The 26,836-nt window shown below is 44.7% G+C and overlaps 1 protein-coding gene across 1 annotated transcript in view; it reads left to right on the top strand.

The window, feature by feature from the left end:
• The window catches only part of LOC144768600 (polymerase delta-interacting protein 2-like), a 148,695-nt gene that overhangs the window by 88,086 nt on the left and 33,773 nt on the right, over positions 1-26,836 (top strand). The window contains exons 8-10 of the mRNA XM_078652397.1: positions 7,055-7,081; positions 15,605-15,730; positions 26,654-26,733. Of these exons, the coding sequence (XP_078508523.1) occupies positions 7,055-7,081; positions 15,605-15,730; positions 26,654-26,733 (233 nt within the window). The remainder of the gene's footprint in view (positions 1-7,054; positions 7,082-15,604; positions 15,731-26,653; positions 26,734-26,836) is intronic.

Genomic DNA, 26,836 nt, shown 5'->3' with positions numbered 1-26,836 from the left:
GTTTGATGGCAAACTTTGCACCTTAAATGAATTTGCTTGATTGATTCAGGTTTTAATAATGATCGAATGTCTTATTGCATTTAATTTGTTTGTGTTATAATTGATCCCCATTTTGTACACCATAACTTCATTAAGTTGTTTATATAGCCCAGGTGGTTGTGGGTATTTAGGCAAACCTCTCAGTTTGTTGCCAGAAGCTCAACAAAGCGTCAGGACCCGTTTTGTTGCCTGTCGACAAAAGTTTTTAACTCTGTGTTACCCACCAATTCCATCGCTTGCACAAGAAGGGAAGCAAGCTTACACCAAGCAACTACAGGCCAATATCTCTCTTAAATGGCTTTGGGAATATTTTTGGACAGGCTTTGCTGGAATGGGTCGGCAATTTTTTAACATTAATCTGCACCCAGTAGTAGTCATAATATTATACTTCAAGTTCATTCTTTGTGTCACATCAAATTAAAAAAATGTCTTTCAGTCTGGATATCTTTTTTAAAAATCTCCATGTATCCTTTATTCTTCGTTTTTCCAATACCAAAACTCACATCCTATTAATTCATTGGCAGCCGACACGTTTTGTCCCTATTTAAACTTCCTCAAGGCATATATTTCAATTTTAATCATCCATTCCTTCACATGTGTGATGTTAGTGATCACTAAGCAGAATATTTGATGGGATGAGACACCACGCAGTTTGAATCTTGGGTACTTATAATCCACTTACCAGTTATTACAACTAAAATTGGATATGACTTGTTATAGAGATGTACTACATTAATATGATCATTTTAAATGGAGTCCGGAAAACTCGCTTGAATTATGACGAGAAGGGTAATTTTGCACTCTGAACGGAGGCATTTAACGTTGGGTGAAAGTTATTAAACTTGTTTTCCTTGCTATTTTACACAAAGCACAAAAATCACCCCTCCTTACCAAGTCTCTTCCTGCTCGGTTATACACTTGAGCATACACACTTAATGCAGCTATGATAATTAAGTGACAATTTGATCTTTATATTTGTTACCAGGAAGGATGGGTTGTGTGACTGCTATCATTCCAAATCTAAATAACTCACTAACCTATCCACCATTTAAAATGTACTTGCATGTTTCACTATACTAATTCAACACTAATCCTCTATGGGTCCCGGAGTAGCGTGCTACTCGCCGAAAGAGCGCTTTGATGCCTCATCAGGGGTAGTAAGCGCTATATAAATGCAATTACAATACAATACAATACCTAAAAAGATCATCTCTGTGCATCTGTTTTGCTAAGCTTTCTCGTTTGCTAATAGTATCATGACTGGTGATCTTTGCTTCGCACACATGTCCACGGAGTACTGTTCCCAAATGATAATGTTACCATAGAATATGGAAACAGCCTATTTTTTTAATCCTTTTTCCCGTTTTCTCCCCCTTTTTCCCGTTTTCTCCCCCTTTGATTAAATCCTTTTCAGGTCTCCGCCTGCGAAAGACTGAGCATGCGCTGTTGAGCTGCGAGACTTAATGAGGTAGAGGAACTTTCACTAGCGAGGTTAAGCCCCGCCCCTCTTCTCCATTGGCTGGCGTCCTAAACGGTGGCCAGCCACTGGAGAAGAGGTCCTAGTGACGTTCTTCTTTCTCTGTAAGCCCCGTCCTTTTCACACTGGCTTACTTGACTTCTTGCTGGCGTAAAAGGTTTCTTATCTTCTTTATGGGTCCAACAGATGGCCCCATAAAGAAGATAAGGAACCTTTTACATCAGCAGGAAGTGAGTCTGAAAGGGACGGGGCTGTGTCATGGCGAGCGCTTGTTGTTTTACCCTGCCATGCGGCCTTTTGAAATCTCTGCCCTGTTGCGCTCTGTAGGGAAAGGACTCCTGGCACTAAACTCACCTCACACCAAACCCCGCTCCCAGGACAGTGCTTGATTGTCGAAGAGCTCGGAGCTGTCTCCCCTCGTGCACCTCACATATGAAATTACCTGTAACACGTAATGACCAAATTAAATTCAACCACACGTGTTGCAGCTCCCCCTGATGACGAAGTGGTCTCCCCTCGATGGCCGACAGTTTCAGGTTCATCCGAGCACAGCGTCAGATTGGTATGCGGGCATTCGGGCGATGCCCGAAGGGCCGGTGTCCGAGTTCTGTTGTGGGCTGCTTTTTGGAGCAGTCTGGGGGGCTATTTGGGCGCTGTCTCTGTTCTTCTGATACAGTCAGCTGCCCAGTGGGTGTCTGAGTGGCCTTTCTAGAGGCAGATGGGTGCTCATTACCTCCGTTTAGCAGAGGTATCACTCCCTTTGTCTCTCGGGCCGGCCCATTAATGTCTGCACATACTGAGCGGGGGCAGGGGGGCGCTTAGTAGAAGTGGCCTCACTTGTTACACCAGTGAAAACTAACGCGTGCATTTTTTTACACCACCCCCCAAAGTTTTTTTATAAGATTACACCAAAGCAAGTTCAAGTTTAAAATTTGTATAGCGCACTACTCACCCAGAGGATCTCAAGGCGCTTGAGGGAGGGGGTACTTTACTTCGAATATCCAAGTTTTTAGTTGTTTTCTGAAGAAGAGTTGGTTCTGTGTAAGGCGGAGGAGGGTGGGGAGAGAATTCCAGGTCTTGGCCGCTAAGTAGGAAAAGGATCTTCCCCCCATGGTGGATCTTTGGATGCGTGGGATTGCGGCGAGGGCTTGATTGGCCGATCGTAGTTGGCGGGTGGGGGTGTAAAAGGACAGGCGCGTGTTGAGGAATTCTGGTCCTAGGTCGTAGAGGGCTTTGTGTGCGTGGGTGAGGAGGCGGAACGTTATTCTCTTGTTGACGGGGAGCCAGTGGAGGTCTTTCAGGTGACCGGAAATGTGGGCTTGGCGGGGGATGTCTAGGATGAGTCTGGCCGAGGCGTTTTGGATGCGTTGGAGTTTTTTCTGTAGTTTGGCTGTGGTTCCGGCGTAAAGGGTGTTTCCGTAGTCCAGTCGGCTAGTGACCAGTGCATAGGTGACCGTCTTTCTTGTTTCTGTGGGGATCCAACGGAAGATTTTTTTGAGCATACGTAGGATGTTGAAGCAAGATGATGAGACGGCGTTGACTTGTCTGGTCATCGAGAGGGAGGAGTCCAGGATGAAGCCCAGGTTCCGTGCGTGGTCTGTCGGTATGGGAGCGGTTCCCAGGGCCGGAGGCCACCATGAGTCGTCCCAGGCGGAGGGGGATGATCCTAAGATGAGGACTTCCGTTTTGTCCGAGTTCAGTTTTAAACGGCTGTTCTTCATCCATTCGGCTACTTCTTTCATCCCTTCGTGTAGGTTGGTTTTGGCGGTGTTTGGGTCTTTGGTGAGGGAGAGGATCAACTGGGTGTCGTCTGCGTAGGAGATGAGGTTGTGTTGGCGCGCGATGGATGCGAGGGGACTCATGTATACGTTGAAGAGGGTGGGACTCAGTGAAGATCCTTGTGGTACGCCGCAGATGACTTCGGTGGTTTTTGATCTAAAAGGGGGGAGGCGGACTCTCTGCGTTCTTCCGGCGAGGAACGAGATGATCCAGTCTAGTGCTTTTCCTTGTATTCCGACGTTGCTGAGGCGTTGTATAAGGGTGCTATGACAGACTGTGTCGAAGGCTGCGGAGAGGTCAAGTAGGATGAGGGCAGCTGTTTCTCCATTGTCCAGTAGAGTTCGAATGTCGTCAGTTGCTGCGATGAGGGCGGTCTCGGTGCTGTGCAGTGAAGCCGAACTGAGAAGGGTCAAGAGCTTTGTTGGATTCGAGGAAGGCGGCGAGCTGATTGTTGACGGCTTTTTCGATGACTAGCAGGGAATGGGAGGAGCGAAATGGGGAGGTAGTCCTTAAGATCAGTGGGGTCTGCTGTGGGTTTCTTCAGGAGGGCGCTGAGTTCGGCATGTTTCCAGCTTTCCGGGAAGGTAGCGGAGTTGAGGGAGCAGTTGATGACGTCTCGGAGATGGGGTGCGATAATGGAGTCTGCTTTGTTGAAAATGTGGTGGGGGCATGGGTCGGTTGGCGATCCTGAGTGGATGGTGTTCATTAGGCGGATGGTGTCTTCAGTGGTGATTGGGTTCCAGGCGCAAAGGTTGTTGGAGGAGGATTTTAGTTCGGAGGTGGGTGGGGTGGACTGGTCTCCAAAGCTGTTATGTATGTCAGCGATTTTGTTGTGGAAGAACGAGGCTAGAGAGTCGCAGAGTTCTTGGGAGGGAGTGATGTCGTTGGTGCGGTGGTGGGGTTGGTAAACTCTTTGACGATGTTGAATAGTTCTTTGCTGTTGTGGGCGTTGTTGTTGAGTCGATCCTTGAATGCTGATTTCTTGGTGGATCTGATCAGTTGGTGGTGTTTTCGGGTGGCGTTCTTGAGGGTGGCTAGGTTGTCAGTGGTTGGGTTTTTTCGCCAGGCTTTCTCGAGGGTGCGACAGATCTTCTTGGATTTCTTAAGGTCATCATTGAACCAGGGGGCTTTTTTGCTACCTTGTTTGGTTTGATTGTTTTTCAAGGGTGCTAATTCGTCAGCGCTGTGGGTGATCCATTGTGTGAGGTTGGTGGCTGCTTGGTTTGGGCCCGATGAATTGGCAGGAGGGTTTTGGTGGAGCGATGTGAAGAGCTGGTCGGTGGTGATTTTGTTCCAGTTTCTGCGGGGAATTGGTTGTGGGTGGTTGTAGGTCATAGTCTTTTTGTAGTTGAAGTGAACGCAGCTGTGGTCCGTCCAATGGAGAGCTGTGGTGTGATTGAAGGAGATGTGCTTGCTGGAGGTGAAGATTGGGTCGAGCGTGTGCCCGGCATAGTGGGTGGGGGTGTCAACAAGTTGTTTGAGTCCGAGATTGGCGAGGTTGTCTAGAAGGGTGGTGGTGTTGCTGTCGTTGTTCTTTTCCAGGTGGAAGTTGAGGTCTCCCAGTAGAATGTAGTCCTCGGAGGGGAGGGCGTGTGGGCTGATGAAGTCCGTGATGTCTTTGCTGAAATGTGTGCGGGGTCCTGGTGGTCTGTAGATGAGGGTGCCTCTGAGTTGGTCTTGGGATCGGTGTGGATCTGGAAGTGAAGGTGTTTGGCGGCTGCGAGGTTATCGTCGGAACTGGTCGTGATGCGGATGGTGTTCTTGTGGACGATGGCGATGCCTCCTCCTGTTTGGTTGGTGTGGTCTTTTCGGATGATCTTGAAGCCTTCCGGGATGGCTATGGCGATGTCGGGGCGCTGATGAGGCGTTCATCCAGGTTTCTGTAAGAAAGGCGACGTCCGGCGATGTGGTGTCTAGTAGGTTCCAGAGTTCAATGGCGTGTCTGTGGACCGAGCGGGTGTTGAGCAGGATGCACTTCAGGTGGTTGTTGTCGGAGTTCTGTTTGGAATTTGTGGATTTGGTGTGGGACCTGATGCAGTCAAACTTGCAGGAGTGGCAGGTGAAGGGTCCATGGGTGAGTCCTGGGGCGGCTTGGTAGCAATTGGGGAGTCGGCCGGGGTTGAGTGCTGAGAGGGTAGCGGCGTCGTACGTTATGCGGGTGGAGTGGGTTTTGCGGGGGCCAGGGGATCTGGCGCTGGGCGCGGTCCAGGCGCGGACGGGCGTAGACGGGCTTACCTTTGGCGCACCTTCGGCGCGCATGGGGCGCGACCGCAGCGCGTGAACGCTGCGCGCAAATGCGTCTGTCATATGTGGATAGTGGAGGGGGGCGGAGCGAGGGAGGAGCAGCTGGGAGGCGGGAGCGGGGTGGAGGGACGGGCTACGAGGCAACACAACAAAATGGCAGCAAAAACGAAAGCGAAAACAGGACGAGATTGGGGCCACAGTCAGGCACAAATTATATTTATCAGGCAATGCGACCAATATAGCGCTACGATACTAAGGAGGCACAAATGATATATAAGACAATGCGAGCAATGCACAATGGGTAAACAGAGCAGTAGAGCGCTACGATGTTAAAGAGGCACAGATACTAAGGAGGCACAAATGATATATAAGACAATGCAAGCAATGCACAATGGGTAAACAGAGCAGTAGAGCGCTACGATGTTAAAGAGGCACAGATGAATTGATATGAGAAGCAGTGATATGAGGAGTGTTTATGCAAATGTGGGCCGTTTTTTTTTTGCGTGCCCGGGCCGATTTTCATTCCCAATCCAACCCTGTCCGAGCAGCCTTGCTTTATAGACATGTATATCGGAATCTGGAGTGTACACGATGCAGGGTAAAATGGCAGTAGACTGGGGAATACATTATTGGGAAAATGCTTCATCTGTGTGATTTAATCCGCACAACCGCAGATATAAGCTTGCACTGGAAAGGAAGCTACGAAATTAAAGCCTGGGTACGCATGGTCACTGATTGTCAAACTTCGACGCGAGCACTGAATGCCACAGTCCGTACAAGAGACAGTTGCAGGGAAAAGATATGTAAATAACAACAGAAATGCCGCGGCGCTTGAAAACCTGCCTGCAGGCAAGGCAACGTGAGTACATCCAAGAACCGTGCTTTATTGCATCTGAAGGGAACAGAGGCAACAATGGTTTTTGTTCACGCCAAATAAATTCCTGAGCTTTTAAAACCTAACATGTTATCGAAATCTTGTACGAAGAAGATTACATCCCGCCTGGACACCGTCCATGAGCCTAGAGCCACAAAGCAGTGGTGTCCTGACCTCAACAACTCCAGCCGTGTGCGTATAAAACCGCCATTGTGTACCCGGCGGGCTGAACCACTGCACAAAGACACTAAGGGGCAGGTTTCGAGTTTGGCAGACAGGGTTCTCAGTCAGCAATGTGATGGAGCGCCCTGTCTGCCAAACTCTGTCCGCACGCCCCATGTAGAATCGAACGGACTGGAGCCTGTCCTCAACAGTGTCCCCTTTGACCCTCTCGATTGGAAGTTTCCTAGATGGCCAAATCCCAAATTGCTATGAAGCGTTTCTGAAGGCCTCTTTTGGCATTCAGAAGGCCTGTGGGGTATTTCTTAACATACATGTGAAATGTTCTGTGCTGCTTTGAGTGCTGCTACAATTGCTGTGTTTGTCCAGCTATAAGTTGTTTGCATGAGCGTTGGCATTTTTCGAAGAGACCCGGTTTGTACTGTGGTTAATACATTATTTTTTCTCTTCTTTCCTTGTAGGAGACACAAAATACCCCTGTGTATTGGGTAAGTTATATTTTTGGGGAAAGCTGTTTGGGAGCTGGAAGGGAGGTGGGAAGTAGGTGTGCACCATGCCCAGACTCTCAGCCCTCTCACAAGTTGTCTGACGAGGGTGGAGGAAGGTGGCCTTTTGTGACCAACTACTTGTAACTTACTTGTTGGATGTTTTTGTGATGAATATGTTTAGGGTGGGCCTCTGGGGGTGATATGACTCTGCTGTTCATTAAAATGTTCTGTGTAGTTGGGTTTGTAAATGATGAGTAGTCACCATCTCTTTCTGTCTCCCTGGCTATCTGATACATGTCATGCTATTGAAAATAAATATGACACACTTATATATTTCTTTGAGAAATTGTACTAATAAACAACCATTAACATGATTATTATTACAATACAACGGTCAGGTTTGAGTTTATTACCACAGTTCAGCAAAACTGACATGAGAAATTCCCTAATAGCTTGAATGCCACGGTTACTGTACACAACTCTCTTAACAGTCAAGAGGCCTCTTGAGTGATTTTTACCTTGCTAGATAAATGTAATCCCTTGTATTCTGGTTTTGGTTGAGTAGCAAAAAACATATATGCAGAGGTGCAAGGCATTATATAACCCAAGATGTCCACCTCAAAACATATGAATGTATATATAGAAGGTTAAAGTGACGTTATAGTTAGGCAAAAATATCAGTTAAAAATACCTCTCATATTACATTATTCGTGATATGTTTAATAACCTTATTGCTGACATCATTGATGACATCATTCAATGAGTGTGACAGTTTGCTTTGTGCTTCTGACATTGAAAAGTATTTATTGAGATACCTCTAGAGCAAATTTGCTACAGCTTCTTTACTGCAAATGAGTGTATGCAATTGCAACATGTTTGTCCTTCCTTATATAGGCTTGTGTGTGTGGAGGGTGTTGGCTCTCCGTGAAAAGTTGTCCACAGGACAAAGCTTTATATAGCAGGGGCTTCACTACATAACCAAGTTTGAGAGTCTGCCCGTGAAAACTTGCATACATGCAGAGTAGTGGCTAGGCCACTTAATGGGCTAGTTTATCAAGAGGGAGTGGGCTAGAGTTTAATTATTTTATGTAAACCATATGTCTATGTAAGTTATGCTTTAAATGAGTATGCACCATTTAGTACTTTTTTTTTTTTTTTACTACATATTTCAAAGTCGTTACAGTTTTTGTGTCTGTCCAAATGCTAAGCCCTGTGTCAAACTTGTCCTATGTATGGCTGAAGATTGTGTGCAGTGGAGAGTTGATGCTTGTAGGTGGTTTGGTGCAGGACTTTCTGAAGCGTAGGCACTGAGTCGAAGTCCTGGTGGTTATTGGATGCATGGTCCGGCTGGAGGCTATGAATGAGATGTCATCAGTGAAATCATTGATGTAATCGTTTAATGCCATGTGTGATGTAATATGAAGTCATAAGCAGTGCATGTATGGGGCACAAGTTATGGTTAGTTCACTGAACTGTACTGCTTATTTAAGTAGTTTCAGGGTTTTTAATGTTGACTTGTGTCTCAGTTCAACACCTACCAATAACGCCACTTTAACCTTTGTTTTTTTCGGTGAATACAAATATATATATTACCTACTGGCGGTCGCCAGTAGGTAGTTCTAGTTAGGACCTAGTTTCCATAGGAATAGCATTTTTTATTTTCCCAATAACTTTGGTGCCAGTTGACGAATCTTCGCGAAATTTTCAAAACTAGAGATCAGATCCGGTCCGCTCCGGTCTTGAAAGTTTCGGGGTGATTCGCCAAGCAGGGACACGAAAAAAGGGGGTCCGAAAACGTGTTTTCCCCATGTTATTTTCCATAGCAAACTTTAGACAAAGCTACAGCTCTAACTGCTGAATGGAATTACACCAAATTTGGCAAAAAGGTAGCCCTTGGTTCAGAAAGAGTCTTTTTTAGGTCTCGCCTGAGCAGGCGCATGTGCTGCTCTGGTGAGACATTTAGTAACTGTGTTTTCAAAAGTGCTACCCAGAGGCTTTTGCCGGCCACCAGCTTGCTGTTACGCGCACACGCGCGCGCGATGTACACAGCTTCCACATAGCGCGTCCTTGCGATCACTCTCACCACGATCACTTTCGCTTTCACGGTCGAGCGGCCAATACTTTTTGTTGTGGAAGCGTTGCGTTGTTCTCGAGCGCTCGTGTTTTCCCTCCTTTTGTGTAATGCTTGCATTTTTCTCTTTTTTAGGGAGCTTTCGTCTTTTCCCCCTTTTGTTTAACTCCTTTGTTTTTCATTGCTCGGCGTGGTTGTAATACAGTTTAATGATTGCTGCTTTCGCCCTGTGTTCAGCTGCCTTTGTATTTAATAACACCATACAAATGTCCCTAGAGGAATCATTTAAATATTATTTCTTATTTCAAAGCATGCCACATATGTGAACATAATTTATCACAAACTCGGGAATTTCTCATGAAACAACGTTGTTGAATGTTTATTTAATACAATTTTAGACAAAATATTCAATTAGACGTACGGCAACCAAAATACTACTGATTGTCTCCATCAATTACACAATAGTAACAAAACGCCTTTTGCTTTTCATACATTTGGACGAAAATCACCATATGTCAAAATGAAACAGATCTTTTTATATTGCTTTCATTATGCCTCAAAGAACATAAATCCAAACAAAAAGGTGCCAAAGCGTAGACGTTTTGGTCTCTCTAATGGTCTAGAAGATCCCCCGAGACCATCTTCAGGACGGAGGAGTTGCACAATCAATCTAATGCAATAAAAACATAAAAATATAACATGTATAGAGGAAACCCTGAGTTCAAAGGTACCGTCTTGCTCATCACTCAAAGAAAACATGAACAACTTATCTCTGATGTGTTTACGTGTGTAGCTGAAGTGCCACAAATCAATAAAAAGTGCCACCAACGACCAAAAAACATGCTATTTGGCCTTCAACGTGCTCTGTAACACACCAACCAGTGCCACCATAACCTTAAATAGTATAAAAGTATTGAATGTATTCAAAGAAAAAATCCTTCTAAATATCCACATCCAAAGTGTACATATAACTATTCCAAACATCACTCCAAAACAATTACATTGCACCTAATCCATTAAGTGCACCCCAGAAACTCCTCTTACCTCTCCAAATCTAGAAATTAAAAATGTATCACTAACGATTACGCCCAAGTCTAACCACAATTGATTCATCTATTATAGCCGTAGAAAACACACGATCCTCACAAGTGAGCCGTACGAGTCAATCATCGAAATGAGGCCTGAGAATAGAACACAGTCGTCAATTAGAAACTGATGTCAACCTCGAAAATGAAACAAAATCACATAATCAAAAAATCAAAAATGCCGTGTAGACTTCTATTCGGAACCGGCAGTGTTCAGTTCTTCACTCGACTCCAGAGACCCAGTGCGGCGGCAGCGTAAAAGGGAACTTTAACCTCAGAACGTAAGCAGACGCCTAAAACGTTGTGTACTTGGTGGCCGTCTTAAGTGAGTATGCGCCACAAAAATATATTTGTATAAAGCCGTCTAATTCAAAACAAACAAAAAAAGCCTCAGTCATGAAAATGAACAAAACCACTCTAATTGCATCGGATATAACTCTAGTATGAGCGCCTCAGTTAAGAACGTTCCACCATGATGCTAATCACTCTATCAACACCCTAATCAGAATCTTAATCATAACTGGGCCATCTAGTTAACATGAGCTACCCCGTACCTAAGGGACATCACAAAATAAACAAAACCAACCAATCAATAGTCTAAATAGCCTTTTTCACCAGGTCAGGGCATCAGTCTAAAGTCTACACTGTACATGTAGTCCTATTACCCACTCCATCACATCTTCAGTGTGTGGAACACAAGAATCACAATAACAAAAGCTAGTCAAAAAGCAGGGTCAGGAAATGATAAGTACCTGCGGAAAATCGTAAGCATTAAGACCTCACTCATGCCTCAGGGGGACGTAGTGTATTAGCACACTCTAAATGACAGCATAAAGGTAACCCTACCCCAGGTGTCTATAATGTTGCCTTACAGGACTGCTTCATAATATGTACCATTGTAAAATAAAATAACAAACTTCAACAATGGTACATTTGCGGAAAACTAGTTGCGGAGAGACTTCAGTAATGGTACATTCATGGAAAACTTCAAAGTGGCTAGTGCATGCCATTCAACAAAAGAATTCAATCTCTTTTCAACAGTTTTGCATGACCAAATCCATTTGTTCTCTTAGAGTGTGAGCAGCCTGTCGACGTTCTGCCGTCTCTTTGAACTTTTAACAATCTCCAGCACAAACCATTTCACATCAGAAGGAGTATGCACATTTTGTAAATAATGCTCAACCAAAGGTGCCATTGTTTCTTTACAATGTATCCTCGACTGATGCTGCGTAATGCGCTTCACCTCTTGCTTTGTTTTACCAATATACAATAGAGAACACTGACATTGTATGCAATAGATGACATTTTTTGTCAAACAATTCAAATGATGTCATAGTTTCCATCCCTTTCCGTTAAAGATACACGTTTTGGTTACACTTGTGGTTGCGCAAGCTGCACAATTACCACACGGGTAATGTCCTATTACCGGCATTAAACCCCACGTTTTGTATTGTGACTGCGCTTTGTTCATTGTAGGCTCTGACTAAGTGATCTCTCAAATTTCAGGCTCTTTTAAAAGCAAAACATGGTTGTTTTAAATGAGGTTCCACTTTCTGTATGAGATGCCAGTTTTTAAGGATAATCTTTTTGATAGTATTAGACTCCGTTCCTAATGTAGTTACACAAGTAATTGAATCATGTTGAATGTCTTGTGATGTTTTTTGTTCTTTATGCAGTAACGCATGTCGATCGTAGTACCATGCACGTTTCATTGCATGTTTCACTAATCTGTATGGGTAACTTCTCATCACCAACTTAGATTGTAACAATTTAGCTTCTTTTAAATAATCCTCCCTTCTGGTACAGTTGCTTTTAATACACAAAAACTGCCCAAAAGGGAGATTATCCCGCAAATTGCGTGGATGGTGGCTATTATATTTTAATAGTGTATTCCCCGCTGTAGGTTTTGTGTATAGACTCATGGCTAGATTCCCTCCATCATTCCAGATAGTTAAATCTAGGAAACTGATGGTACATTGATTACTCTCAATAGTGAATTGTAAATTCGTATTCTGCTGGTTCAGCCAGGAATGAAAACCTTGCAATTCAACAGGAGTGCCTTCCCATATTAAGCATACATCATCGATGTATCTGAGATAATCCTTTATATGGGAACTAAAGGGATTGTTATTATAAATCACCTTCTCTTCAAAAGAAGCTACACACAGATTAGTTATGTCTGGTGCAAAAATAGCACCCATGGCCACACCTTTCAGTTGGCCATAAAAGTCTCCATTGAACATGGAGTAGTTTTGTTCAAGGGCAATCTTAGCACATTCTACAATGAATTCAGTGGGAACCTGATGTGCATTCTCTCACGCTCTTTTACTCCTGTGCAGCTATTCGGTGTGATAACTCCAAGTTCACTCGGCTGTTTAGTGCCCTCATGTAAAGCGCTCCAATTCCTTCGGGTCGAGTTTGCACTGAATACAAGTGCAAAGAAAAAACAAGCATTGTTATAGCCTATAGGTCACGCCTTTGGGGCCTTATAAGTATTTAGTTATGCAGCACAATGTCCTTTGTGCAAAACAACATCAACTGTTGCTTGGCTAAACACTTATAAGGTCCCAACGGCGAGACCCATTGGCTATGCCAATGCGTGTTGTTAAATGGTGTAAACCCGTTCAGTAGTTCCTGAGAAAATAGAAAAAGAAAAAGTTTCGACATCTATGGCCACGGTGGATTCGCAAACCCTCCCGACCACAAGCTTCATTGTAATTGGCTGCCAACACTCCAAACCAGGAAGTGTTGGCAGCCATCTTGTGACTCTGTAGAACAGAGTCACAAGAAAACAGTAGAAAAAAGATTTTAAAAGAAGAAAAGGGGACATGGTAGAAACACCCTGACACCCTAGGCCTGCTCAGGGGGTCCCACAAGGACCCCCAGGGCCCAAAAAAGTATATATTTTTTTATAATGTTGGCAGAAATCGCAATGGGGTCGCTTATGCTGCTGATTTTTTTAATTTTTTTTTAACGAAGCGCGGGTTCCTGCGCTTCGTTTAAAAAAAAAAAAACTCTCAGGTGCCCTGAGGAAAAGAAAACCAAATGGCTGGGCCCCGGGGATGGGGGCCCTGGGGCCAGAAATGGCCCGTGTGGGGGGCCACGGGCCCCCCTCCCTTAAAAAAAAAAGACACGAATGACTGGGCCCCGGGGACCCCATTAGCCTGAGGAGGGGGGGCTGCGCGGTCCCCCCTTTTAAATCATAATTAAAAAAATAATGGCCAAGCACCCTGGGATGGGGTCCCCTGGGCCAATAGTGGCCCAGGGACGGAGGGCCACGCGGCCCCCCTTCCCTAATAATACTTTTTTTTTTTTTTTTAAAAAGGCCGGCCCTGGGGTATGGGGTCCCTGGTGCCAAAATTGCCCTTTGGAGGGGGGCCAGTGGTCCCCCTTCGCTTAAAAAAAAAAAAAAGGGGTGCAAGGCCTCGGGGCGTTTTAAGGTGGGGAATTAGCCCCTAGGGACTCTCAGGATTCAAGGCGAACTATCTAGCCCACCAGGTACCTCCAGTACGCGCCACAGGGCTGCGTTGCAGAGAGGTGGTCCGAGGCCTCGCCCCTTTTTACACCTCTCGGCAGCACATCTGTGTGGCGCTTACTGGAGGTACCTGGTGGGCTAGTTGGACCCCAGGGACCCTCAGGATTCAAGGGGACTTAATCCCCCAACTTAAAACATGCCTCAGGGCACGTTTGCACACTTCTCACTTCGAGCCCTGCCTCCACCCTGCACCACTGTTCAAACGGCCCTCTTGCACGTTGTAAGTTGGTGGATTAAGTCCTCTTTAATCCTGAGGGTCCCTTGGGTCCAACTAGCTCACCAGGTACCCCCAGTAAGCACCCATGCTGTGCGTTGCAGAGAGGTGTAAAAAGGGGCATGGCCTCGGCATACTTCTCTGCAACGCAGCTCTGTGCCGCTTCTCGGAGGTACCTGGTTGGCTATTTGGCCCCCAGAAACACTCAGGATTCAAGGGAACTTAATCCCCCAACTTACAGCGTGCTAGGGGGCACATTTGCACAGTGGTGGAGGGGGCGGGGCTTGATATAAGAAGTTAGCAATCTTGCTGTGTGGGACTTACTGGTGGTAATATAAGGTATAGTTGGCCCCCAAGGTTGGCGTTGGGGGCTAACTACTCCTCCTGTTACCTCCAGTAAATACCACACAGAAGTTCATTGCGGGTGCGCGAGTTATAGTTAGCTGACCTAACTATAGTAGGGCAATTTCTATGGTTTTGTACGAGAGAAATGTCCAACTAACTATAACGTCCTTGAAACCTTTGTTTTTTTCAGTGAATATATGAATATATATATCAAAATCTTACTATTTTAATATTATGGAGCTGTTAAGCACCTGAGAAGATGTGCAGGCTGTGTAAACAGATGTGGAACGAGGATACTGTACTTATGCAGACATTTATCTCTTTAACTATTGTTATCCCCTTTAAAAATATATTATGCTTCAAGTTACTAAAAACCTATACTTTCCCTCACACTTTTAACCCTTTGGTTTCACGCCTGCATTGTCATCTTAATGCTTATTTAATTCAGTCTGCTCTTCAGGACAGCCTTTAAATTTAGCAGCTCCTGCTTCAGCAAACTGGCATTCAGGAGAGCCTTGGTTTTGTTTTGAACAAACATATTAGCGCTCTAGGTGGTCATTAGAAATCTGTGGTGACGCTACAGTGGATTACTAAGGATTTAACCAACGGCCTGCTGATCGCAGTAATTTGAAGGTGGTGCGTAAATTATAAATCTGGCTCCCGGTTTTATGGTATTTCATTCCATATCCGTCTGTATTTATCCATATTTCTTTTGAGTTTTGTGGAAAAGTCAAGCTGAAATTAGTATAGTTCCACATTTATTTAACCGATAAATATCCAGTCATGCTTGAATGTCTGCCGGGTTTCAGTGCTGCGAATACACGCAGAAGATAAATCAGTGCACTTATATAAAAATATGAAAATTTCAATATCAACCTTGGGCATAGCTACTGCTGTTAAAGCCTCTTTACTAAAATTCCTTTCTTTTTCAACCCCCTTTTCTATCAATCCACACATCTATTGGCCTATTCTGTCTGCATTTATCAGTAAAAATCAGTAAAAACGGAAAACAGGGAGCCTTAATTATAAACGTTAGCTATACCTTTAGCATTTTTAATGTTTCTCTAGTTTACCAAAATAAATCAATAACTAGTAGGTTATGAAAGAGTCTTGTGAAATAACGAGCAGTGGTACAAATGTTATTTAGGGTAAATGATTAAAGGAATTCACCATGCCTACATTCTCTATTAAGTGGTAGGGTATAGTATGACATGCTGTGGATGAATAAACTCATACCATGTTTTTCACCCTCTCAATTTTCTTTTTTATTTAGTGGCGTTACTGCATTCGATTGGAAAACATGAGCTTAGAGACTGTGCAGCTCCGGGAGAGACATTGGCGAATATTTAGCCTCACGGGGACGCTGGAGACTGTGCGAGGCCGTGGTGTAGTGGGAAGGGTGAGTGCTGGAATATCCGATGCAGTGAGGCCCGTTAATTTGGCCAAGCGGGGGTGGCCTACTCACGCACAAACATACATGCTCACACTCCACTATCTACATGTTCACTCACTCTCACCCATACATTCACAACCACCAAGCCCAGGCACATACACATGCACATTCCCAAATACTAGAATGATCTCGGTGGTGTGAGGGAAGTCTCCAAAAGATCCTGTAGGGTTGGGACTGCTGCCTTCTTTCATTAGCTGACCTTGGTCAGCCAATGAAAGGAGGCGACAGTCCCTTACTCATCACATAGTGAGATTGTGTCAGGGAGAGTCGCTGACCCTACCCTACTCAGTGAAGAGGTGTCACTTATACACACTGGCCACTTAGCACTTCAGGGCTTAAAACTGAAGCGCACGGGTCAAAGTCTTTCTTTAACCCACCCCTCGTCATGAGGTGGAGGACGTCTCAGGGTCACTACCCTAGTTCTCAGATTGGGCATATTGAAGTAGGCCAGATATTTTTATTTGCTGTTGAAGTAGGCCAGTTTAACAACTGTCTCACTCACTGCATTCTGGGACACTATGGTGGCTAAACCGCCCAATCCAGCCACACACTGGCATGCCACCACCTAGCAATCAACCAGAGCGGATGTTGTGCATAGACTGTAATGATGCAATGATGTGTACTGTTGTATTTTCTTTTCTTTGTGTGTATATGAAAACCCTACAAAAAATAAGTTATAAAAAAAATAAGGTGGAGGACCTCAAGGCGCTTTGCTAGGCTGAGGAGGTCATGCCGAGGGTTGCAAAATTCTCAGACTGGTTCAAGTAAGACAGAGAGGCGCCTGTGCATATATAGCACCAAGCTTGAAGAATAAAGGTGTCTGTCAGGCTGACCTATGCTCAGCATGACAGACACTCTTCATGTTTGTAATATGGTGGAATGGCAGGGCCCGTCCGCCCTTTAGGAAGGGCCTCGCCTGATCAGATGGACGAAGGGATCTAGGCAACCAGTTGGGGGATGTAGGTAGTACTGGGGGAGAGGCGGTGTGGCCTTCATGTACGACCCGTTTACCCCCTCAATTTCAGTTCTTCATTCAACCAGCAGTAAGCGGCCACTGACCTTAAATTAGCACTTGGGAAGTGGAGGTTTTAGAGATGCAATGTAATGTGACATTTAAATATGCTTTAGGTTTTTAAAACACTTAATTTGCACTAAGCTGCATATATTCATGGCATCTTTATCCCTTATTGCTTAATATGGTGAGGGCCACTGGAATTATACGTCATTGAAACACCAAATTATGCACAAGGCTGACAAAATGATGTTGTTAGAAAAGACAAAATATGTGACATTATGGCTGTAGCAGTATTCTATGATTAGTTTGTCATTTTAACTAATATTTATACACTCTGGGCAAAGTTGCATTTCGTTGGTAAATGTTTAACACCAAAATACAGGCATTAGTAACTGAGAGTTGACCTCTAAATGGCCTGGCCAATCCACAGACAGACCCACCTTTTGCACGTTTTGTTTAGTAATGTTGGATTTGTTTAGCTAGAAACACACTTTTGGGGTTTAAATCTCCAGGTTATGATGGCAAATGTGTAAAATCTAGAATTATATCTAACACTGAGGCAACAGAAGTGTATAGTTATAGTATGCACACATATGGCACTCTCTTATACGTCATTGCATCCCCTACATCTAGTAGTCTCAGATTCTGTCAGCATAACGAAGATCAGTAAACACTGTACCTCATTAAGTTGTTACGTCACCTGTATACTTGAGGGTGCTTGCTGAATCTCTCATTCAAGGGGCTGACCTATGTAAATAACTCTCAGAAGAGCCAACTCTGACTAACGTTGAGCCCATTGCTCACAATTAACCACTGCCACCCTTAAACTGTCTTTGCACCGACCAGACTCCAGGGCAGAGCATTTGCACCAAGAGAAATCTTGGACCTCTCAATGTGTGTTTAGTTCTACACAGTTCACTTGCACATAAGGTACTTTTGCTGTCTATCTGGATACTGCTTGCTTTTGCATTTATGTGCATCTGAGTGCTTTGAAGCAACGGCAAGGAGGCGTGTACGCGCTATATAAACAAACCAGAAGTTGCAGACTGATCTATAAGCAAAATCAAGATATTTCTGGACTTCTGTGTCTGAAAGGCTGTAGGCTAGTGAGTTATTAGCTAGGGTGACCCCTCTGGAAGTTCAGTGGAACAGAGTCATTTATATGTCTTGAGTGCCCACGGCAGAGCAGGTGAGAGATGGGAAATGTTATGGAAATAGAATAACTGATCCAGAAGGTAATGAACTTCTAGGCCCCCGTTTTCTTTGTCCTTTTTCTAGCTCATTTCCTCCCCACTTTTTATCCATAGATCCCGTGTTGAAGGTTGGGTAAAAACAGGAGTATGATTCTTCAAGGTTGCCCCCTCACTGCTCATCCAAATCTGGAATTGACTTCACAATTTTCGACTGGTCTTGGCCTAAGGTGGGCTGAACGTCAAAAGGTAGGCTGCAAATGGAAAGCAGCATTATCTCAAATGATGCACCGACAAGGTCAGACATTAGTCACAGAAGACAGATTTCAGTATTGAAGAGTTTGTTCTGGAGTTAGGAGTTCCTGATCATGCAGGCTGAACTGCACCACACTGAGAGAGCTACAAGGTGCTTTTCTTTCAGAGTGTTTATTCTAGCACCATTATGGAACACAAGTCTTAGACGCTGAGCCTGTATTAATCAAAAGGGCAATCTTCTCAAGAACTCTTGTCATGGTTGATAGGGTGAAAAGTGGTGGGGAGAACAGTATCCCCCCTCCAAAGGGCAATCTGGTTTACATAGTCTTTAATGTAACATTGTTTCTAGCTTGTCTGGAGTTCATTCTTTTTTATGTGATACAGGTGAATCAATATAATACAGTACAGAGTTTACAATGGTCATTGTCAGGATCTTATTCTTCTTGGTATCATCACCCAAACCCCTAAACATTTCCCCTGAATTCTGCCTCCCTCTCCTATCACATTCCTTAGATTTTCTTACACAATACCTGCTAGTCAGCTGCCTATGGCAGGTTACCCACAGCAAACTATCACCAGGCATATCAGGGCCAAAGTTAAACACTTCATTGAGAAACTCTAAATAACAGAGGCACCGACATTGAAAAAAAAAAAAAGACTAAAGGGGAAGAGAAAACACAGTTGGTCAAATGTGTGACCCAATCTAGTTTTAGCTATCTCACTATTAATAAACAGTACAGGAATTCTACAAAATGCATAAATATATTTTGTAGTACAAGCATGGAATCCTCGAGGTTGTGTGGATCAGCACAAGGCAAGATGGCCGCCGAGGGTTGCAGTGAGTGAGTCGCACTCCCCTCTTCTCCACTGCCAAGCGCTGTCTCAAATGGAGAAAATAGGATAATTAACTTACATGGCCTGAGGTCGCTTTATGCCTTTGTCGTGTAGTTCTGCGGTATTCCCCCCCTGGGAGCAACGAGGAAAAGTTGTAGTACGCACAGTCCTGCGTTTAAAAAGGAGAATCTCAGAGGCTGCCAGCTTGGTACTAAAATTCTGGCTCAGGATGCCTCCTCGCCCGCAGCGCGGCCTCGAGGCCAAAGATGGCAAGAAACCGGCAGACGCGGATACCATCAAGGGTCAGACGGCTAAAGAAAAGGAGAAAAATAAAGCGGAGCTGAAAGCTGCTGGATCTGGCCCCGTCATACCTATTGCACAGAAAGCCGCCTTGAGTTTAAAGAAAGCGGTAACGAAGAGAAATGGAGCAGACAGTACCCCATCCGCTAGAGATGCAGGACTCGGTACCAAGCCTAAAACCAAGGAAAATGCGCTTCGGCAGCCCACGGTGTCGGAAAGCTTCGCAAATACCCCAGCCAATATTCCAGCAAGTAACAGACCCCCCGTGACCAAACCTGGTATCTCTGCAGATCTTAGCACAGGCGGGGGGCCAGGAGCAGGAGCGGAGGCAGAGGCTGCAGCCAGCGCTGGAGGATTTGGCGTCTTCGGTGTAGATCCATGTCTCGTGGCCGGCGCTGGGGTTGCTAGGCAACCAGTAAGACCGGCTGTGATAGCAGGAAAGCCGGCAGCTGCAGTGCCTGCAGTCACCCTGGGAAAGATCAGTGATGCGGAAACGATGGCTGTCGAGGGTGAGTCAAGCAGACACGCCGGGGCCGGGATGATGCGGGAAGCAGAGGCGCAGGCAGCGGGGCAAACAGTAAAAATTGTAAAAACGGTAAAAACAAGCACAAGCACAAGTAAAGGAGTAGATAAAGAACTCTTAGTCACAATTGACAATCGGGCAATGAATACTCCGCTTCCAGATGAATCACCGGCTGGAAATCAAAGCCCATCTGAGCTGGTACCAAGGCAGGTGGGGTTGGGGGCTGAGTTACCCGGGCAGAAGTTGGATCCAGAAATGGAGGCCGCTGCTACTGCTGACGCGGGAACCTTGCTGGTTAACCCCCTAACTTGGGCAGAAACCATGGAATTAGCCACAGACGGGGGAATCAAATCAGGAGGTGAATCCTCTACCTCAGTGGAAATCGGCATCACTAATGGCTCAGCTTCTGTGGAGAGATTTTACTCTGTCGACGAAGATACACAGTCACAGTCATCAGTGGGTCTAAGCTCTGATGAATCCACGGGTATTGACTCGGTCAGTAGCTCCCCAGCTAGGAAAACTTCACAGAGAAAACGCCTATCTAAAAGGAAACCTTCCACTGCAAGTAGTACTACTGATCCTACCAAAAAGTTAGCTTGGGACTATTCCACCACTACTTTTTCGTTTCTGGAGCAAGACAGTCCAGCAACATTGACTGGGGAATATGGCTCTGCTCAACCCTCTCAGCCTCCAGTCACGCTCGATCTTCTCTTTAACACCCTGAAATTAATGCAAACTGAGGCTAGAGGAGAGAGCAGGAGGGCGAGACAGGAATCAAGGAAGATTCAGAATAAGCTTAGAAATATAAGCAAAAGGCAAGACGAGATGGTTGAGAGAGTTGTGCAAGTGGAGGAAAGGACCAGTAAAGTGGAGGACGACCTGCGGGACCTGAGATCATATAAGGAGGAGCATCAGAAGGTGGCAGTGGACGTCAATTGGAAGTTAGAAGATTTTGAAAACAGGCAGCGTCGTAATAACATCAGACTGTTAGGTGTGGAGGAAGGTCTTGAAGGGGAGGACCCCAGGTTGTTTGTGGTGAACTTGTTAAAGGGGGCTTTTCCGGAGTTATCTAGCTGGCAGTGGGAAATCGAAATTCAAAGAGCCCACCGCTTCCCGTTGTTTATTAAAAGGGGTCAGCCTCAGGCCGGAGCACAGAGCGGGCGCCCAAGGGCCCTGCTAATTTTTGTAGGTAATTTCCTCCTTAGGCAGCTGATATTGAACAAAGCGAAGCCTGAGGCAAGACGTACCCATAATAATGTCACGTTTTTTGCGAGACCGGACTTTTGCCATGCCACTGTTGAACGCAGATGGAGGCTGAGGCAACTGATACCACAGATTCAAGCTCTGGGCTCTGATGCTTACTTGCTATATCCTGCAAAATTGAAAATTGTGACCAAGGGCCAGTTTAAATTTTTTCTTTCAGAGATTAAGGCGAAGGATTATATGGTGGAAGTTCTGGGTTATAAGGAGAACCAATAATGGATTTAAGTTTGATATGTTTGGTATGCTGGTTGGCAGTGGGGAGGAGTGGCGGCTGCTGCTTCCCTGGCGTTCACATATAGGTCATCCGTGACCTATTTGCCTGTAGGGGGGGAGGGGGGTGGGGCACTGCGGGGGGGTTCAGGGAGGTGGGAGGGCAGAGGGGGGGAGAAAATGGCACACATCATGCACAATGAAACGTAGGCTGAGTCAGGGGCAAGTTTTGCTTAAATGGGGGAAAAAGGAAGTGTTGGGATTGGTTAAGAGTAGGATTTGTGAGCTGGTGTTGATCTTTGATGTTTTCTGATGTCTTGTCGAATTCTGTCATTTAATGTCTGTGGCCTTAATGAACTCCAAAAAAGACTGCGTGTCTCGGCATTTGTAAATCAATGTTTCCTGATCTGATTTGCTTACAGGAAACTCATGTGGAAGGAGGAAAGGGTTTCTTGCTAGAACAGCTTGGCTTTAAAGTCTTAGCATACACTAAACAAGCCTCCAAAACTCGTGGGGTAGCGATTCTGGGGAGAGGAGCAGACTGTACAGTACTTAGGAGCAAAGAAGATACTTGGGGTAGGTGGGCGATTATAGAAATAGACTTCAGAGGTACTAGGTTCACTCTGGTCTCAGTGGCTCAACGTGCGACGACCCTGATATATTCCAATTTCTGGATCATGAACTTTCAACCTGGGTGGAGCCAATTGTTTGTTGTGGGGATTTTTATATCAGTCGACCAGCAAATACTGAGCTGCAACTAAGACATTCCTATACAGGGAGGAAGAAAAGAGTGCACAGGGCGATAGTTGATATGGCCTCGCATAATGCGCTTTCAGATGTTTGGGCCAACCTGCACCCGCAGTTAGACGGTGACACATTTTTTTCCGCTCCACACAATATTACAGTAAGGTTGGACTATTTTTTTGTATCTAATGTATTGATTTCTAACACGCAGATTAAGAAGCTACCTCGTCTAGTTTCCGACCACAATCCTCTGTTACTGTCACTTAGTTTAAATGGGATAGGCAGGAAAATATATAGATGGACATTTGAGCGTGCTTTGCTTCTAGACGAGGGTTACTGTAAGCACATGGAAAAATGGATCAGTGTGTTTTGGCTTAATAACGTGGGGAGCACAAGTAGGGGCTATGTCTGGGATGCCTTCAAAGCAGGAGTCAGAGGAGAGTCAATTAGCTTTTCAACATACAGCCGGAAAAAAGAAAGAGAAATGTTTGATCAACAAGTTAATTCCCTTCTAAACGCTGAGGCTGAGTTAAGTAGGTTAATTAGGGGGGGTCTTTCAGTGGATCAACAACTATTGGAGATTATGGTCCTAAAGGCAGAAATAGCGGGAAGAATCACTAATAAGACAGCAGTTAGTTATTTAACAAAAAGGGAGCAGGCTTGTTAATTTAGTGAGCGGGTCGGCCATATTCTTGCTGTTAGGACCAGGCAAAAAGTTAATGCAGGGGATATTAAAAACATTGCTGATGACTCGGGCAACTTGATTTCCGATTCCGCAGGAATAAGGAATGAATTCCGGAAGTACTACTCTGGATTATATGATAGGGAGTCTGAGGTAGATATGGATAAAATTAGGGACTATTTAGGAAACACTCAACTTAAAAAACTAGAATTAGAGGAGAAAACCATCCTCGATGCCCCTATAACATCAGAAGAACTGTCATTAGCTCTTTCAGATCTCCCATCTTCAAAGGCTGCAGGTCCTGATCTGTTACCGATCGAATTTTACAAGACTTTTATATCAGTTCTTAGAGTAGAGCTTCTGGATACGCTCATACAAGCCCAGAGAGAAATTTCAGTCCCAAAATCTTGGGGCGAGACTGAAATCATAGTTATCTTGAAAAAAGGAAAACCCGCAACGATTCCTGGGTCATATAGACCTATTGCTTTAATGAATGCTGACGTGAAGCTCTATTCGAAAATTTTGGCCACAAGGTTGTCCTCCGTCATAGGGAAACTAGTTACCCCAGTTCAACATGGTTTCATCCCGGGGAAAGGGACTACAGAACATGTTAGGACAGTGTTCACCTGTTTCGATGCCATGGAGGTTTCTGGCGGCCCTGTCGCGGCTTTATTTTTAGACGCCGAGAAGGCTTTCGACAGGGTCGCTTGGGAATTTCTGTGGGAGTTAATGAGAACTTTTGGGTTTGGCGTTAACTTTATCAAAGCAATCCAGGTTCTTTATAGGGATCCAACGGCTAGAATTAAAATCAATCGGGAGCTAACAGCGGCAGTGCAGATTAGAAGAGGAACAAGACAGGGCTGTCCTAGTTCTCCTCTTTTATTTGCACTGTACATGGATCTGTACTTACGCAATCTCGTTCTCAATCCCAGTATTCCCCCCATATGTATAAATGAGACGGCAGTCAAAGTGCTGGCATACGCAGACGACGTCGCAATAATTACTCCTGATCCTGAAATGGCATTAGGTCTGATAGAACAAGAGGCCCTAAATTTTGGGAATATTTCTGGCTATAAGCTTAATAGTGCCAAAACACAGATTATTAAAAATATAGCAGCTCAATGTAACGATCCACGGGTGACATCGTCAGCGGTATACCTTGGGGTTGAAATTTCTTCTAATTTAGGTACAGTAGTTGAACGTAACATCTCGCCCTTATTGAGGAAAGTTAGCTCGGACTTAATGAGGATTAATAATCTTAGGCTGACGTTAGTGGGACGCACTAACATTATTAAAATGCTTATACTTCCTAAATTTCTTTACTTTTTTCGTACAATCCCTCTTTTGTTCGAGTCAATTTGGTTTAATAAGTTGGAGTCGATTCTTAACAAATTTATTTGGTCGTATGGGAAGACAAGACGGGCATACAAGTTTATGACTCTGCCAAGGGATAGGGGAGGTTGGGGGGTTCCTGATTTTAGGTTCTACTATTGGGCATCGGTGTTGCAATATATTCAAGGCTTAATTGGTGCAAATGAAGGGGATTTGAAGGTTAATGCTGTTTCAACTATGATTTATTCAATTGTTTTGGGCGAAGATACAGTAAATGCTTTTTTAAAATGTACAGATTCATCATACTATAAACGTACACGTTTCAAGACAGTTGCCGCAGCGTATAATGTATGGTCTGCTGTTGCAAAAAACTGTGGTTTAGGGAGATTTAATAGGTATACCAGATTGTATAGGAATAAGTCCCTACCCCCTGTAATTTTTTCTGATGCAATTATGGCAGATTGGGACAGAAAAGGCATTAGGAAAATAGGAGATATGCTAGATCCAGACGGAAATATACTTTTATTTTCTGATTTGTTGGCTAAATTTAATTTAGCAAGATATAGTTTCTTTAAGTATCTGCAGATTAGGAGTTTTTTTTCAAAGAAGAAAGGAGGGGCAAGCGGATTTAAGACAAATAGCATTATGGAGGCAATAGAGCAAAGTGGGGTGTGCTCCATCCGATATTTCTATGCTCAGCTGGCTGAATCGAAGAAGGACGACACTGAAAGATTTGGTAATAAATGGGCTGGGAAATTAGGGATATCGTGTGAGGCTTTTCAGAAGTCCTTGGAGATGGGTTGCTCAGCCTTCTACTCTGCCCCTCTACAATCGCAACATTTCAAAACGCTGTTTCAACTTTACCATACGCCAGATCGCATAGCACGGTGGGGGGCAACCTCAGGGATTACCTGCTGGCGTTGTAATGCTTTGGCTGCAGATAGTATCCACATTTTTGCGCTCTGCCCCAAGCTAAGGCCTTTATTAAAGGGTATTGAGGATTTTATGGCCCATACACTCGCCTTAAACGTGACTTTAACACCAACAGTAATTATGCTAGGAGTCAGGGACGGCGAAGGTGTCCACAGCGAATTTATATTTGTAGCAATGGCAGTTCTTAGGTTGCTGATTGCTAGAGTCTGGTTGGACCCCCTACCCCCGGGACTACAGCAGTGGATTGCCTTATTACTGGGGACGTTTAATCTTGAAAAGGGTATATTTGGGAAAAAAGGTAAAAGGATAAAAAGGTGGGGGAGGAAAATTTGGGAACCGGTACTTCGATGGAAGGAAAGGTCCAATGTAAATGTAGTGTGATGTATTATTTATTGGAACAATGGTTTTTCTTTGACTCTATCTCTTCTCTTCCTTTTTGTGCCGAATGTTATGCTTAGTACTAAGTTGTTTTTCTTGAGAGTAACCTTGGTTTATTATTGGTATTAAGTTTATTTGTATTCTGTGTTATGTGTGTGCCGGAAAAAAAAAAAAAAAAAAAAACAAGCATGGAATCCTGAAAAAGCATAGGACCAGGAAATAATGGCTCCTCTGGCAAAACGCATTCTCTGCGCCTTTCTATCCTGTCTGTAGAGCACCAATTCATTGATAAGGGCCTGCATCTTTTTCTCCATGTTTCCCATCTCTTCTGCTATTCTAGTTGTTCTTTTGTCATCTCTCCATTCCTTTTTGTTTTTTATAAATCTTTTTATTGAACATAAACAACAATACACAAACTGAAAGGGACCATTGTGCCATGGGTATCTGCAAATCATAAGCTGAGAATGTAGACTTACATCATTACAGAAAATATTAAGGAGTGCGAGAAGTGGGCTCAAGCGACATCCAATTCCTCACGGACAGGATCCAGATCTGGTGGTGTACAGATGTCCCCACGATAAGCATTCCAGACATCTCATATCTTTCCCCATTTACGGGGTCTCCCCCTGGCCACATACACAGACCTCTCCCAGAACATGCACCAGTCAAGGTCTTCCATCCATTTCCCAAGCTGAGGAGCTCGGCTAGCGCCCCATAGCTGTGCAATGTTACGCTTGGCAATCATGCATGCAAGAGTGACCCACAGTTTACCATGGCGCGAGAGGTCAGAAGGTTCCCAAACATTGAGTAGGCAACGGCGTGCCTCCAGTGTAATCTGTACACCCCACACCTCACTCATTTTCTCATAGATCTTAGTCCAATAGTCGCGGACCTCACGCACTCCCACAAGATATGCATAAACGTTCCAGTCATCCCACAACCTCTGCGACAATCTGCATTCGTAGCAAGCCCCACTCTCCAGTCCTTTTAGTGCTTTGAAGAGGCTTACGGTGGGATGCAGTTTTATACCAATAATTCACACAAGCCCTTATTCCTCGATTGGTCATTAATGTAGGGATCTGGTCACCAGGCATTTGAAGGCTAGGCATCCTTTCTAGGGATGAGGTAATTGGACATTGAATTGAGAAGGGACAAGTGCATGTCGAGATGTCCTGTGTGGCATACCTGATCCTTGTTATCTTCCCTCTAGGAGCCAGTCCTGTCTAAGGAGGAACCAGCTTTCCAGTACAGCAGCCATGTGTCTCTGCAAGCCCCAAGTGGTCATATGTGGTGAGTGGGCAGCCCATTGATTTGCACAAGAGGCAGGCGAAAAAAACACTGTCTGCAGCCTGTGCTGCTGTAACTCCTGCTTTTCAAACTTCTGCCATCGAGT

Source organism: Lissotriton helveticus, chromosome 7 (assembly GCF_964261635.1).
Source record: "Lissotriton helveticus chromosome 7, aLisHel1.1, whole genome shotgun sequence".
NCBI classification, from domain to species: Eukaryota; Metazoa; Chordata; class Amphibia; order Caudata; family Salamandridae; genus Lissotriton; species Lissotriton helveticus.
The sequence above is the reverse complement of the archived record's forward strand: the minus strand, read 5'-3'. Positions and strand labels throughout refer to the sequence as shown.